The sequence below is a fragment of the Pollachius pollachius genome, assembly GCF_949987615.1.
Source record: "Pollachius pollachius genome assembly, chromosome: 5".
Lineage (NCBI taxonomy): Eukaryota > Metazoa > Chordata > Actinopteri > Gadiformes > Gadidae > Pollachius > Pollachius pollachius.
This window is the reverse complement of record NC_136938.1, coordinates 4,872,196-4,888,046: the sequence shown is the minus strand read 5'-3', so window position 1 is coordinate 4,888,046 and position 15,851 is coordinate 4,872,196. Positions and strand designations below refer to the sequence as shown.

General features: G+C 50.0%; 1 protein-coding gene across 1 annotated transcript in view; it reads right to left on the bottom strand.

The window, feature by feature from the left end:
- chd9 (chromodomain helicase DNA binding protein 9) overlaps nucleotides 1-15,851 on the bottom strand; it is a 78,340-nt gene that overhangs the window by 19,874 nt on the left and 42,615 nt on the right. The window contains exons 13-23 of the mRNA XM_079736463.1: nucleotides 13,703-13,879; nucleotides 12,926-13,069; nucleotides 11,344-11,599; nucleotides 9,609-9,819; nucleotides 6,425-6,620; nucleotides 5,539-5,745; nucleotides 4,249-4,434; nucleotides 3,586-3,696; nucleotides 2,995-3,194; nucleotides 1,571-1,770; nucleotides 822-981 (exon numbers count right to left, since the gene is read on the bottom strand). Coding sequence (XP_079592589.1) covers nucleotides 822-981; nucleotides 1,571-1,770; nucleotides 2,995-3,194; nucleotides 3,586-3,696; nucleotides 4,249-4,434; nucleotides 5,539-5,745; nucleotides 6,425-6,620; nucleotides 9,609-9,819; nucleotides 11,344-11,599; nucleotides 12,926-13,069; nucleotides 13,703-13,879 — 2,048 coding nt within the window. The remainder of the gene's footprint in view (nucleotides 1-821; nucleotides 982-1,570; nucleotides 1,771-2,994; nucleotides 3,195-3,585; nucleotides 3,697-4,248; nucleotides 4,435-5,538; nucleotides 5,746-6,424; nucleotides 6,621-9,608; nucleotides 9,820-11,343; nucleotides 11,600-12,925; nucleotides 13,070-13,702; nucleotides 13,880-15,851) is intronic.

Here is a 15,851-nt window from a genome sequence, read left to right as displayed (position 1 = left end):
CATGATGGCAGAATTAGCTAAAAGCCAAGGAGGAGCCCACGGGTTTGTAGTGACACTCCTTAGAGCGATGGAGTCTGCATACAGATGATGGTGGAGAACGTGCTAAAGACGTGTCACTAACATGTGCTCCGACTGATACGAAAGTTCAAACAGAATTTTATATTTTCCATGTGTGAAAACGGTGGAAATGCTGGTATCACATTTGTCGGAGACCGCCTTCGACTCATTTACAGCGACGGCGGGCTTCAGCAACACTAGCGTTTCATAGAAGTCCCCATTCTGATAAATAAATAACAGTGGGGTACTGTGAGTTTGCGTGTGCTCCTGGTTGTGTTGGACCTGCTGTCTGTGAGGAGGAAAGGCACCCTGCTGGGCAGAACACAGACAGTCTCCTCCCCTCTCCTCTCCTCCGTTACCATGGATATTCAAGTTCCGACAAGGTTGAGAAAACACTAGCAGGCCCGACGATGACCCATCTCACGGTGACGGTGGAGGTTGGCGGTGAACGTCCCTCAAATCACATTTCAACCATACAAACTTTGAACCATTTCACCGCTAATCCTTTTTAAAATGACTAAGATTCTAAAGAAAGGGACGCAACGGCTGTTCAAAGTGACGACTACAGATTGACCATTATGAACATTTAAAGTTCAACGTTGTCCTCATAAAGACATGCCTCAGCCTCTGTCCCTCTAGCGGTGCGGACCAGACCAGCAGTGTGTTCAGCAGAGGACCAACCGGTTACAGTGGTTATCTGGGCTGGAGCATGGCATTCCAATCATCATAAAGACACACAGCAGGCAGTTCACTGGAGGACCTACTTGTTACAGTGGTGCTTGAGGTGCTTCTTGTATCCCTCGTCCTGCAGCATGTGCTCGGGGTTGTGTTTCCGGAGCCACTCAGCCTTGTGGATGTCGAAGGAGCTGGACTGCGTCTTCATCTTCTTCCCCTTGCGTCCGCGCGGCACCGGAGCAGAGAGCCCTGTTCACAGGAGGACTGGTGGTCAAGGGGGGTCAGGGGGGATGGAGTCAAACGGTGTGCGATGCACAGGCTAGCATCGAGTTTGTCCAAACCGTGGTTACGGATAGTAAATATACTGCAATGAGGAGCCGTTAATACAGCAATGATATAGTATTGTGGAGCGTTGAACGGCAATTGTAATAGTTATAATCGTCCCAGAAATGCAGGAGCCAAGTACGCCTGCATTATGCCAACGTGTGCCTCGGTTTAGCTTCAGAAGACAATTTTGGGAGAAAGGGATTGAATGTGGGTGGGTTTGTTTTTGTCTTCTTCATGATTGTTTGGATAAGGTTGTAGAAGCAGCCTTTAAAGATAGAGAACGGCTCTTCTGTGGGTCTGCACCAGAACAGCAAGAACGGATCCAAATCGGTCACATTTCAGTTCTTAATTTCCCAATGAGTTTGTATGATTTGAATGCGAAGCCGTCTTGTTGCTGTCTACTTTTATCCTCAATCCTACCGTTCGCATGATCACAGAACTAAGTACGTATTGCAATTCTCCATCCCTGGCTCAGAGATGGGGTGATTTCGTTCCGTTCCGTGGCCCTCACCGAGGTGATTCTGCAGCTCCTTGGTCTGGCCGTCCTCGGTGGGCGCGATGAGGTCCCACATGAAGCTCTTGATCTTGTCGTCTCCGCGGTAGTGCACAAGGCAGTAGGCCAGCAGCGCCCTGCAGATGGACTCCACGTCGCGCTCCGCCAGCTGCTTCTTGAAGCGCCCGTGGTTCAGGATGTCCTTCCACCGGCCCCACCTGGACAGACCCCCGGGGACGGCACGCAGCAGGGGGGAGGGTCAGGGTGGAGGGTCAGGGGGGAGGGTGAAGGGTCAGGGTGGAGGGTGAAGGGTCAGGGTGGAGGGTGGAGGGTCAGGGTGGAGGGTGAAGGGTCAGGGTGGAGGGTGAAGGGTCAGGGGGAGGGTGAAGGGTCAGGGTGGAAGGTGAAGGGTCAGGGTTGAGGGTCAGGGTGGAGGGTTAGGGTGAAGGGTCAGGGTGGAGGGTGAAGGGTCAGGGTGGAGGGTGAAGGGTCAGGGTGGAGGGTGAAGGGTCAGGGTGGAGGGTCAGGGTGGAGGGTTAGGGTGGAGGGTCAGGGTGGAGGGTCAGGGTGGAGGGTCAGGGTGGAGGGTCAGGGTGGAGGGTCAGGGTGGAGGGTCAGGGTGGAGGGTGGAGGAGGAAACAAAGCACAGGGTGTCATGCGCTGGTCGGTGTAACCCGTTAAAACCTGCATCCGATGACATTCTTGGATTTAGTTCAGGAATTTAGTTCCGTTGAAGACCAAAACATTTAATTAATTGCAAACATTTAATTAAATATTCAAAACTGACACCATCCACGGGCCTTGCGTGGCCTTTGGATGACAACTCATTAAAATAATGAACCTCTGGCAACTCTCTCTCTCTCTCTCTCTCTCTCTCTCTCTCTCTCTCTCTCTCTCTCGGATCAAGTGAGATTGCTCAGAAACACAACAAGCCAAAGAAGAACCAGCATCACTACAATGAAGTGCACTATAATGGAGTGAATGAGGAACACATCAAAACAAATAAAACCAATGATCTGAACCAGGGGTAGCCAGCACTGGGCCCACATGAGTCGCCCACAGAGCGTGTCTCAAAATAGCACCAGTCACTAAGGAACTCTGTCCAGAAGTATTTTTTAAATCATAACCCTTGGATTGATGTTTATTTAATGGCAATGATGAATATTGAATATAAAAATACAAAACAAAAAGGTTTTATGAACTCTGACCTTGATTGGACAGTTCAATATCGTGCACACTCTTTGCTGAGACCAGCTAGCGAGTGCAGCTACGATGGAGGGCTAGATGCGGTTTTACCCCAAAATAAAGAAAAACCTGGCTGCAAAGTGCCTCGTTTGTATCAAACAAGTAGCCCTTGGTACTACCCAGTACCCTTAAAGTAGCTCTACGGTTCAAAAAGGATGCTGACCCCTGATGTGAACAGTGGAGCTCACGTATCTCACCCGTAAACCAGCAGGTTCTTTTCCACCCTGAAGCACTCGGTGCGGCCGTAGCTGTTGAGCCGGTCGTGGGCGCGGCGCTGCCTGGGCTTGGAGACGTCTCCGTCGCTCTCGCCCTCCGAGAGCTCGGCCAGCTCATCCTTGGTGGTGCTGAAGGGCCGCGTCTGCTTGCGGACCCGCGGAGTGTCGATCACCAGGCTATTCTGAGGGCCACAGCAGGGGGGGGGGGGGCAGTGAAATACTATTTCTCTGTCTGGGGGAATATTTCCCTTCTTCAAATTGTACAGAATGTCATTTCATTTTGAGACCTTTTTTGGAGGCACAAATATTGAAATACTTCAAATTCACCGTTTTAAATCTGTGAATTAAGATTTCACTTCGGGTTAAGGCCATCAAATGGCCGAATGTTGTTCTTCATGCTGGTAATATAATTGACGGTTAAATGTTCTGTTTATCCCATCAGAAACAGATCTCTGACAGAACCGGATAGTAGCCTGTAGAAGTCACGTTCTAACCCCATGCAGACCAACGGAAAAAAAGTAAAACCTAAACCCTACAGGAGCTCCATACACATCTATCAAAGGGAATACTCACTCTGCCGTTGACCATCTCCACATCGATCTCCGCCTTCTTGGCCCACTTGTCCCAGAAGTTGGGGTCGTCCAGGGAGATGTCTGTGCGGTTCCCAGAGGCCACAAAGCTGGCCTAGAGAGCAGACACCAGAATCACATGAATCAGACCATCATGATTCATATCATCATCCCTAATGCCCTTCATCCACTCTGCAATAACTAGAGATGATTCAATACCATTTTTTCCTTCCAGATACCGATTGCGGAACTTCGGCCGGCGTATCGGCCGAAACTGAATATATACCGATACAGCATCTAGCATTGTAACTATTAATACCAGTGGTTCTTATTGCAGGGTTCTCTTAGGATGACACAATGTAAAGTCGGTTCACTTACTGTCAATTTTTTTTTTTCAGAACTACATTATTTACATTTATAATCTATAACACCGTTGTGTTTTCAATGGTCTTTGCCTGTTTGGTAAATTAGCTAGTCATGCGATGGTATCAGATCGACGCATACACTTGCGTACTCCCCGATACCTGACACTGCGTCTTACGCAGCATCGGAGCAATTTCCAATACTGATGATCCGGCATCGGAACAACTCTAGCAATAACCTAAACAAAACCCTCAACCAGGGACGGCCGGACAGACAGGGAAGGGGTCCGCGTCCTGGGGCCTACCTTAGCGAAGGTGGAGCCCCGGCCCTCTGACTCGATGGTGATGGTCTTGGTGCGGCGCTGGAGGATCTGGTCGATGTCCTCCTCGCAGAACTTGGCGCCCTCGTCCTCCTCGTCCATGATGGCTCCGTAGGCCCCTCGCCTCAACAGGTCCTCAATCTCCTTCTTCGACAGCTGCTGCTGCGTCGCCTAGGCAACCGGAGGAGGAGGGGGAGGAGGCAGGCGGATTGTTTACATGGTTGGCTGGGTGAAGTTCTGCTCTGCTGTATTAATAGCACGACGCCTAGATGGGCTTTTATTTTCCGTTATCCGCGTTTGTGTTCTCCTTCGTGGTTCCTGCCCGTCGTGCCTGCTGCTCGGCGGCTTGGAGCCCCCGATGGGCCCTTCTGGGGCCCCGGGAGCATTTGTTATTAAAAAAACTCATGTTGACTCAGTTTGATGTTCTTCAAGCACAGGAAGCTTCAGTTAGCGCGCCGCACTTGAGATCCACACGCATCAACACGGACGCGGAGAGCTGCTGATGTTCTGCTCAAGGGCTCCCCAGGAGGGAGCTGCTCTTGTGTTTTAATGATGGCATCCTGAGGGCTCCCTTACCCGTTCTACCCAGCATTACACCATTAAATGGTCTGATACAAATAGAACACGTTTTTCACTCCATCCAAACTAGAGTAGACCTGAGCAAAAGTTAAAGACATACATCGTCTTAGCAATGTCCAACGGTGACGACCGCAATACTAACGGTGATTAAACCTTAAACTAATTAAAATCTGAACGTTCACAAACAGGACAAATGGGTGCTACGAGGACAATTATGAAGCAATTCCGTGACCATTCACCATGAATGAATATCTTGTTTCCAAATCATCTGTGAAAACCGCACACTCCCTTTCCCCGGCCCAAAATATGCATACATTTATTTTTTAGATATATTTGGCAGTGTCTACATGAAAACGAGGGAGAAACAAGGGCTTTTGCTTCAAGCACCTGGCTAACTTCTCCCAACAAAAGAAGCACAATGCCAGGGGAGGGTCAGAGAAGCAGAGGGGAATCCCATTCAAATATATTCTTCCACAAACTGACTGAAATTTTGGTGTTTCTTGACGCGCTTTCTTTCTCACGGATCACCTTTCTCCTCGTTTTCAGATTTACAGCTCTTGCAAAAAAAAAAAAAATCAAGCTTTTTTTGTTTGAATTTTCTGGGTACCCCCTGCATTACTCCAAAGTACCCCTAGGGGTACGCGTACCCCCATTTGAAAACCACTGTTGTAGAACACACTAGACCGGGTCACTCACTCCTCCTCCTCCTCCGGCACCTCCTCCCGGTCCTCCTCCAGCCCCTAGGCTGTTGTCCCGCCCGCTCATGCTCTGGAGCACGGCCTTGTCCAGGCCCAGCTTCAGGCTGGCCCGGTCGAACATCTCCCGCTCGTACGAGTTCCTGGTGATCAGGCGGTACACCTTCACAGCCTTGTTCTGCCCGATGCGGTGGCAGCGAGCCTGAGCCTGGAAGCAGGAGCACAGTGGGTGTTGGGAGGCGGTATACACATTAGGTTTGAGCCGATGCTGCTAAACTAAAGGGTATAGAGTAGACTTAACCTAGACTTAACTAACTTAAAGGGGACAAATTTATACCACCAGGTGTGAGTGTGATTAGCCTTACAAGCCGTTTCGAAAATCTGCCCCATATGACATCACTAGTGGGCGTGTCCACCTAGATATGTGCTAACACCTGGTGGTATAATATGTCCCCTTTAAGTTAAAGGCTATAAAGCTTGACTAACCAATTTCAAACTGCAACGCAACGACTAAAACAGGATTCAGCCTCTAAAAAACTACGATTTGACGCGAGACGTTTACAAATCGGACGAAAGTAAAAGATATTCCTTGATCATTTACCAGCTCGATTATGTGCACCGTGTCTAAAGGAGACGTCAAAGTCCCAGCAGAGGATTTCCATTAGCCTTGACGGAACACAAGCACATCGCGTTTGGACAGTTGTAATTATCCGCCTGCTCGTCACAGCCACGCAGCCGTGTGTCTTTAGCTTTAACGCGTTCACCATGGAGGCCTCGCCGTTAAGACATGAGAAACAAAGGGGGTCCCCAGACGAAGAGGACGGTGTGTAGCAAACCGAGGGGCGGTCAGGTGTGTAGGGCACTGAGGAGGAGTTAGGTGCCCTTACCTGCAGGTCGTTCTGGGGGTTCCAGTCAGAGTCGAAGATGATGCAGGTGTCGGCGGCCGTGAGGTTGATGCCCAGCCCCCCCGCCCGCGTGCACAGCAGGAACACAAAGCGGTCCGAGTCCGGCTTGCTGAAGCGGTCGATGGCCGCCTGCCGCATGTTCCCGCGCACGCGGCCGTCAATGCGCTCGTACAGGTACCTGTGACGAGGACCAGAGGGAGAGCACCCAGCGTTTACAGACAAAGCCCTATTTTTACGCAGTATGCAGTGATTGTGTGTGATTTCAGTGGAATGCAAACACTAAATATGGCGTGTCGAGCAAAACGTCAAAGCGCTTTTGTGAACACGCTATATCACAAAATCCAGACGCAGAACTGCCACCAGGCAGGCCGCTGACATCTCAAACAATCCCCTGGAAGAGGACTCGACACTCCAGCATCCACCGCCTTCCTCTTCAACACACAGAAGCTCCCGTCTCAGAAAAGGCCCTTGCATCTTAGTTGAGATGGCCTTGCTCTCTCTCTCTCTCTCTCCCCCCCTCCCTCCTCTTCCCTGAGGGGTCTCCCTCCCCGTCTGGATCTGCCCTCTCTGGCAGGGCAGAGATGGGAGGAGGGGGGGGGGGGGGGGCAGTAACCTGCTGTTGAACTCAGTGCGCCGCGTGCATTTTTAAAACCTTGTGCTGGAGGTTTAGCTCGAATGGGCGGTTGGGGGGGAAGATGGAGGGAAATAACAGAGACAAAACTAATTATATTTGCATGACCCACAGCTGACCTTTTTGACTCTACAGTGACCCATTTTGTGAATGCCTTGCTAAATGTCTGGCACGCGCGCATAGAGAACACACACACACACACTTTTTCCTATAGAAATATCTAATGAAAAAAGGATTTGCATAGATGGAGAGGCTTAGTACAGAGTGTTCAAGAAAGTCTGATTATTATTATTTTTCATTCTACAGCATATACATATGATTTTCTAGGAAATCTGCTTCATGATATATAACTTGTACATTCTGTACGACGAGTGCCATGAATATTTCTGGACAGCACATTTCCGTTTAGTTCCCAGTGAAGTACTCGCCCTTTGTTTCACCACTGTGGTGAAACACAGTGTGACTCTGTGGAGGGGAAGCCAGACCGACTGCTTGCCGTACCATGTGATGTCCAGCTGACAGTTCAACAGCCCCCCAAAATAACTCCTAATAAACACAATTTCAGTCCCTGCCAAGCCGCAGAAAAGTCAGGTATCCACTTTAGTCCATTAACACTGTCAGCTATAAAGAGAGGTCATCATACCCGGACAGTAAAGGGAGATATTGCCTTAGCAGGTAGGACAGGCCCCCAAAGAAGAGCATGGATTTACTGCCTGTTACAGACAGTTTTGTTATGTTTCTTCAGGAGCAACACAAGGTTGAAACCTCTCGGGGGAAATTAATCTGAGTGCACATCTCACACAGATACTCACAGAAAACACACTTCCATCGTGTACTTTATTTTACCTTTTTCAATGTAATTTGTTTATCTCACTTGGCCATGTGTTCCCAAACCCGCCTCACCCAACAAAAGAGGGAAAGCCCACTGGTGGCAGACTCCATTATGACGTAATGAAGGCGTGTACCCGCGTGGAACCGCAGCAGCACGCATAAGAGCGGGCCCCTGTGCAGCGTTCATCTGGCCCTGCTTGATTATTTGCCGGTAATGGGCAGCGTTGCGTCTCAGCCGGTGATAAACGCCTCCCGCTCTCCCCTCACCGGGGAGCCCTGCAGGCAGGATTAAGTGTTTCTTTTCAATCAGACAAAATCTAATAAAAGGCGGGCGAAGGGGTGGATTTAATATTCACAGTGCAGCGGTAAGCAAACCCCAGACGTTTTATAAGGTAAAGTGTCGGCTTGTAGAAAACACAAGAGAAAAGGAAGAGAGGAAAGAAATGGATGACGTGGATACGGTGACAAATCCTCTCCGGGGATCTGAGTGACGTTTGTACACGACGACCGAGACGACGCTGAGTGACAGTCGGACGCGGGGGACAGCACAACATGCTTCCTTTGGAAACAGCTCTCAGATCTGGATTCTGGTTCTGATTCTTGGATTGGGATGTTAGGGTGGCAGCTAAACCATAGCAACGGGATAAGGTTTGGTACACTAAGTACGCTAAACAAATGTTCCCCATAGAAGCACTTAGTTTATACGTTTTTGTCTCTGCATCACATAAACCTTTAAACCGAGATGCTTTTGCATCTCAGCCAGCCAGCCAGCCCTAAAGAGGCTGAACGATGACTCCTCTCCTCATACGGTCACTACTGTGCTGCTGTGTCATGCTTTATGTACTGTTACTCTCCGGTATCGCTTTGTTTGTTCTCCTTGTGATGTACAGATATTGTCTGTAATTGTTATGTGAAGTGTAGTGTTGGTTTCTCCGTGTCATGTACCGTTTTGTGCAAAATAATTTCACCACCAGGGGCTGACTAACTAACTAACCGAATAACTAACTAACCAACTGACTGACTACCTAACCAACAAACTAACCAACTGACTAAATAACAAACTCAGCCACCTCGAGTGCCCTCACCTTCTCTGGATGAGGTAGTATAACAAACTAACCGACTAACTAACCAACTGACTAACCAACTGTGTAACTGACTGACTATCTAACTGACTAACTAACCAACTGACAAGGTCGGCCACGGTGTTTGCCCTAACCTTCTCTGGATGAGGTAGTCTAACAGACTAAGTAACTAACTAACCAACTGACTGACTACCTAACCAACTAACTAACCAACTGACTAAATAACTAACTCAGCCACCTCGGGTGCCCTCACCTTCTCTGGATGAGGTAGTATAACAAACTAACCGACTAACTAACCGACTAACTAACCAACTAAGTAACCAACTGACTAACTCGGCCATGGGTGCCCTCACCTCCTCTGGATGAGGTAGTCTAACTAACTAACCGACTAACTAACTAACTAACTAACTAACTAACTAACCAACTAACTAACTCCACCACGGGGGTTGTCCTCACCTCCTCTGGATGAGGTAGTCTAACTAACTAACCGACTAACTAACTAACTAACCAACTAACTAACTCTGCCACGGGGGTTGTCCTCACCTGCTCTGGATGAGGTAGTCTAACTAACTAACCAACTAACTAACCAACTAACTAACTCCGCCACGGGGGCTGTCCTCACCTCCTCTGGATGAGGTAGTCCTCCAGGATGTCCAGGCAGCGGACCATCTGGGAGAAGATGAGGACCTTGTGTCCGCCCGCCTTCATCTTGGGCAGCAGCTTATCGATGAGCACCAGCTTGCCGGCCGACTGCACCATGGCCTGGAGGTGGAAGTCCATGGCCGTGGGGCTGTACACCTCCCTGAAGTCCTCCATGATCTTCTCCTCTGCTCCTGGGGGGGGGGGGGCGACATGGACGTGGTCAGCTGTGCTTCTTAACCACAACCTCTGCCATAACCTCTAGTTTGGTAGTCCCGCTAAATATCTAGGACATCATTATCATGATAAATGGATTGCAGTTATGCATCGCCTTTCTAACCAGTGGCCACCAAAGCACTTTACAGTATTGCCTTAGATTCAACCATTCATACGGAAGGCGGGGTCAGCCATGCAGGGCGACAGCCAGCTTGTTGGGAGCATTAGAGGTTAGAGTAGTCGTGCTCAGGGACGCCTCAACTCAGCTAGGAGGAGCCGGGGGTCGAACTAGCAACCTTTCGGTTACCAGCAAACTCCCTCTACTTCCTGAGCCACATGCCGCAATATCCTATCTTTATTGTCTTATTTAGTCCATCATTAATTCACTGGATGTGACGATAATAACCGACTATGCAGCAGGTCCACCAAGCGTTCCACCAGGTGAGAGGGAGGGAGTACTTCTAACCTTCAGCCAGGCTTTGCACATTTCTCCACTCCGCAGAGAGACTAGTGCAGAGAGAACGCCATTGTATTGAAATAAAAGACCCCGGCACTGAATGGAGTTGGTATCGCTCTCAAGGACAGTTAAGGGAGTAAGTGGTAGCGTACCAGCGTACCGCGGTAATACACCTAGTGAGCTGAAAGGACTGAAGAGAGCCGGGGCCAGCCGCAGGTTGAGTCTGGACTGGAAGTGAACAATAGAGCCGTAGCATCTTCCCCTAGCATCGTGGCGTCCAACGCTAGCTCCTTCCGCCGCTAGCTCCATCCTCCCTAAGCTCCTTCCCTCCCTAGCTCCTCCCTCCCCTAGCTCCTTCCCCCCCAGCTCCTTCCTCCTCTAGCCCCTCCCTCCCCAAGCTCCTTCCTCCTCTAGCTCCTCCCTCCCCTAGCTCCTCCCTCCCCTAGCTCCTTCCCCCCAGCTCCTTCCTCCTCTAGCCCCTCCCTCCCCTAGCTCCTCCCTCCCCTAGCTCCTTCCACCGCTAGCTCATTCCTCCGCTAGCTCCTTCCTCTTCTAGCTCCTTCCTCTCCTAGCTCCTTCCACCCCTAGCACCTTCCTCCCCTAGCTCCCTCCTCTCTTAGCTCCTCCCTCCCCTAGCTCCTTCCTCCCCTAGCTCCCTCCTCTCCTAGCTTATTCCTCCACTAGCTCCTTCTTCCAATCCAGTTTAAAACCAAGAGAGATGAATCCAGTTCAAGGTACGGCCACTGAGCAAACTGAGATTGGATTCAGCTCCACATTTTGACTGCACACTTGTGCAGGCTTCAGAACATGCACTTAATAGAGAATCAATTTGAGTGTGATAAGATGTTAAAGCTCACTCAGTGGACTGTACCAAGTGGACTATCACCTATCATCTAGATCCATCATTCATACATCTAGATGGACACGCCCACTTGCGATGCCACTATGACACAGGGCAGGGCAGATCTTCACAGGGCTTGTATTGGCTAACCACCCTCACAGCAGGAGGTAAGAGCAGAAGACCAGTTCCCTAGAGGTGGCGCACCTTTGATGAGGTAGGGGTGGTTGCAGCACTTCCGGAGCTCCATCATGGTGTTGACCAGGTTGGGCACGTTGGACTGGCCCACGCCCTTGGCCAGGAAGGAGAAGTTCTTCTCCAGGATGGCGCGGTAGTACTTCTTCTGGATGTTGGTGAGCTCCACCTCTACGATGGTCTCCTCCTTGGGCGCCAACTTCTTCTCCACGTCCTCCTTCAGGCGGCGCAGCATCATGGGCTTCAGGATGGCCTGCAGCTTCTGGACCTGGGGGGGTGGAGGAGACACGGCGTAAGAGAAGAGCAACGCCGCTCTGAGGTCACTAAGAGGGGTCTCCCGGTCCCTGCGCTCAGCAATAAAGACTCAGTTCTTTCTTCTTTTTTTTTTGCATTTTTATGCTTTATTATAGAGTGAGATAGAGAGGAAGGTATGGGAGATAGAGGGGAGATCATGCAGCAAATAACCACAGGTGGGATTTGCACCCTGGTCGCTGCGTTCAGGACTGAGCCTGTGTGGTCCGCGCTCTAGCGGTGAGCCACCACGGCGCCCCATAAATACTGATCTCCTTCTGGTATACTGTTCCAACTGTATCCAATCAGGGGAGATACTGAGAGATTGGTTGGCTTTCCGCAAAGACAGCTGGAATTAAAGGATACGGAAAAACAGTCGAAATGTGTCGCAGATATACCTCATTACTTGAAACAGTTAACCACCATATGTCGGTGTGTGTGTGTGTGTGTGTGTGTGTGTGTGTGTGTGTGAGTGCGCCTACCATCTGTGAGTTTCTGTGTAGGTTAGGTTTCTTAATCCCTGTGCGTGATTTCAGTGTGACCCAGATAAAGAAAAAGGAGCCACTTAAAATGGTCCCATCTGCAGAAGAGGGGTATTGATGTTGAACCGCAAAAGAAAACACCAGTTGGGGAGGATAAAAAAAACAAACATGGCTGACCCACCGATGACTCCAGCTGTGTCTAAAGAGACTTATCTGGCTGCATATTATTGCAGCAGACAAAGACACAATCCTGTAATTGTGTGTGTCACCGTGATATTTCTAAAAGGGACTGACGATGCAAATGCACACTGTAAATGAAACCGATTGTTAGAACGGAGAGTAATCCGCCATGGCTCACACAGCCATCACACAGATTAGTGCAATTGCCGATTTTTTCTCCCACGTCAAATTTGTGCCAAGAGATGTCTCCTAGCAAGGGGTAGAACCCAAGTCCTCATTTTAAACAGGAAAAAGCCAGATTGCAATGCTCCCATTCACCAGAGGTGCTGTTATGGCAGTAAATAGACTGCATGTATACCGTGCTTTTCTAACCAGTGGCCACTCAAAGCACTGTACAATACTGCCTAACATTCACCCATTCATGCACACATTCACACACCGACGGCGGTGTCAGCCATGCGACAGGCAGCTCGCCGGGAGCAGTCAGGGTGAGGTGTCTTGCTCAGGGATACCTCAACACTCAGCTAGGAGGAGCTGGGGATCGAACTTCCGGTTACCAGCCAACCTGCGCCTCCTCCTGAGCCACATGCCGCCCAGGAAGAATTCCCATAAAACACATGTGATCCTAGAAGCTGGATTACCTGCTCCTCTGTCTTGAGGTCTCCAAACTCCTGCATGAAGGTGTTCTCGGAGGGGAACCGCGCGGGCTCCAGGAAGTGCAGCAGGCTGAACAGTTCCTCCACTGTGTTCTGCAGGGGGGTCCCGGTCAGCAGTACTATATGCTCCTGCACAGGAACACCGGGCATCACGTGTCAACACAGACACTTGTAACCACCGCTCCTGAACCACTTTATGCGCACATTTTCCGGCCTAATGAATTCAGCTACCGTCAGGGTGAACAATTAGAGCAGCAGAGTGTTTAACCGTTTGTTCCGAGAAGAGATAGCGTCTCGTCGTGACCGAAAAGGAAGCATTTGTACTCGTACTTGTATTATGTACATGTGTATCTAACGTATATGCCAATATGTAATTCCATCAATATTTAGCAATAATTAAATGGACTGAAACAGATTAGAAGGATTTCTAGTGCATGCTCAAATTCTCTGCAACTCATTTACCCATGGTTTTCATGCATTGTGTGCAGTGAGTGAGTGAGCGAGTGTGTGACTGAGTGACTGAGTTGGTGACTGAGTGACTGAATGCCTGAGTGAGTGAGAAAGTGTGTGACTGAGTGGGTGAAATGGTGAGTGAGTGAGTGAGTGAGTGAGTGAGGGACTGAGTGAGTGACTGGGTGAGTGACTTACTGACGTGACTGATGGGAATGACTGACTTACTGACTGTCGGAAATGACTGAGTGAGTGAGTGAGTGAGTGAGTGAGTGTGTGAGTGCGTTTTTGAATGACTGAGTGCGTGCCTACCAGGTTCATGAGCTTGAAGCCCTCCAGCAGCTTGCAGTTCTTGTTCTTGAGGCGGTGGGCTTCGTCGATGATGACGCAGCGCCAGTCGATGGCGTTGAGCTCCGAGCAGCCCCCCAGGATCATCTCGAACGTCGTGATGACCGCCTGGAACTTGTAGGCGCCCCGCACCACCCGACCCTGGACACAAAAGTACCATGGTCATTTCTAAAACCAAAACAGGGGCTTTGTTACGCAGCAAAAACAAGGGAACGCGTCAATGATCAAAACAGCTAAGCAGACATAATGCAAGTGTAACAGCCAAGTATGGCCCCGTCCCATTACTCTCCCTTTAACGAGGACCCTTGCTTTGAGTTCCCTCCACAGTAAATTCCCCTCAAAGCGGGAAGTGAGAGTGAAGATCTTTTCCTATGAAATGGGACACACCACTATAATTATTATAATGCAAATTAGTGTAGCGAGCGTGCTCCCCTAAGTCGTGCGCAGCATCGACGTGTCTACACTACAGGAAGAAGCCTACTACTATTTTCATTCCCGTTTGAAAATGTGACCCTTGTGTCGAAAATAAGACGACCTACACATTCAGATCGTATAGTTAAATCCAGTTTATGGTTAAATAATTAAACATAATGTATAACGTTTTGAGAAACACGGAAAAATTGCCACTTGCTCAGTTCGCAAGGTACCCTGGGTAATTTGTGATACTCCTTTAGCTGCAAGTGAGGTACCGAGCTGGCTAGCTGACAAGGGATGATTTTAAGGGAAGACAGGCACTCCCACTTGCTCCCTAAGTATTGGAACACCCAACCCCTCCGCGGGAACGAGCAAATTCTTGGGCTAGAGCCTAAATCCAGGGCTAATGGGAGTACTGGGACGGGGCCCATATACACTATTCCACAGACTACACCATGCCATTCCCAAAGATATCTCCATAGATACAAATTATCCTCCAAGCAAGCCTCACTCGGTGCCTTTCATCAACACCAGAAGGTAGAGCAGCTCCACCACGTCTAACACACAGCTCGAGCTGAAGGATGCTTAAATATGCAGTGTGTGCGAGGGCATGCAAACGAGGGTAAAGGTTTGTGTGGCTACACGCGGTGACTTGTTATCTAATGCACTTCCTCCTCTCCCCTCGCTTTCTACACATGTAGCTATCGCCTTGACAACAGTTGTCATCGCAGAACTCCGTCAGCCACCCCCTCCCCCTTCCTTCCCCTCAGGCAGACTGGAAGTGGTAGCGGCGCTCTGATCTGCCTCATCGCCGCTGACAGAGGAGACCTTCCTCTTAAGATGTGGAGGAGGAGGAGGAGGAGGAGGAGGAGGGGGGAGGAGGAGGAGAGAGGCGCGGTGACATCAGAGGCTGCCTGGGAGGCCGGCCTGATGGCAGATCTGTTCTGTTGTCCCTCCCCACTCCCGCTCCTACAGTACGTCTGGATATTTAAACGCTCCCAGCAGCTCCCTGCCACGGAGCCTCACAGCGGGTGCGCGTGCGCGTGGGTCGCCCGCCGCTGAGCGCATGCGCCCGCCGCCTACACAGCCAGCGGACTGTCGGCCACGCGGACGGCCGCTGTCAACCACAAACCCATCCGAGGGAAGAGTGGCGCACGCATCCACACCTTTCTAGATTCGCTCAAATGCTTCGCCTAGACTGGTTAAACTAGACTCTGCATAACCCCCCCCCCCCCCCCCCCCCCCCCCCCCACACACACACACACACACCCCTCTTACATACTTATTGTATGTTTAACGCCCTGGCACTTAAAAATAGTACCAAGCATCGTGTAGCGTCGTACCCCTAGCTATCTGTAGACTCTGTACCGACAGAGAAATATGTTCACTCCTTCTTCTGAAACATCGCTGTGGTTAAAAGCATCTGCTAAATGCAATAAATGTTAAAGTAAATGCATGCCTAAACATAGCCTCAAAATGAATGATTCTGAGGTAACGTATAGTACAAAAAACAACGTCGGCTTAATTGTGTATATACCACCATATTTCAAATACTTTGGCCAGAGAGAGACAGGCCAGCGAGACACGGGCCGGAGAGAGACAGGCCGGAGAGAGACAGGCCGGAGAGAGACAGGCCAGAGAGAGACAGGCCAGAGAGAGACAGGTCAGAGAGAGACAGGCCGGAGAGAGACAGGCCGGA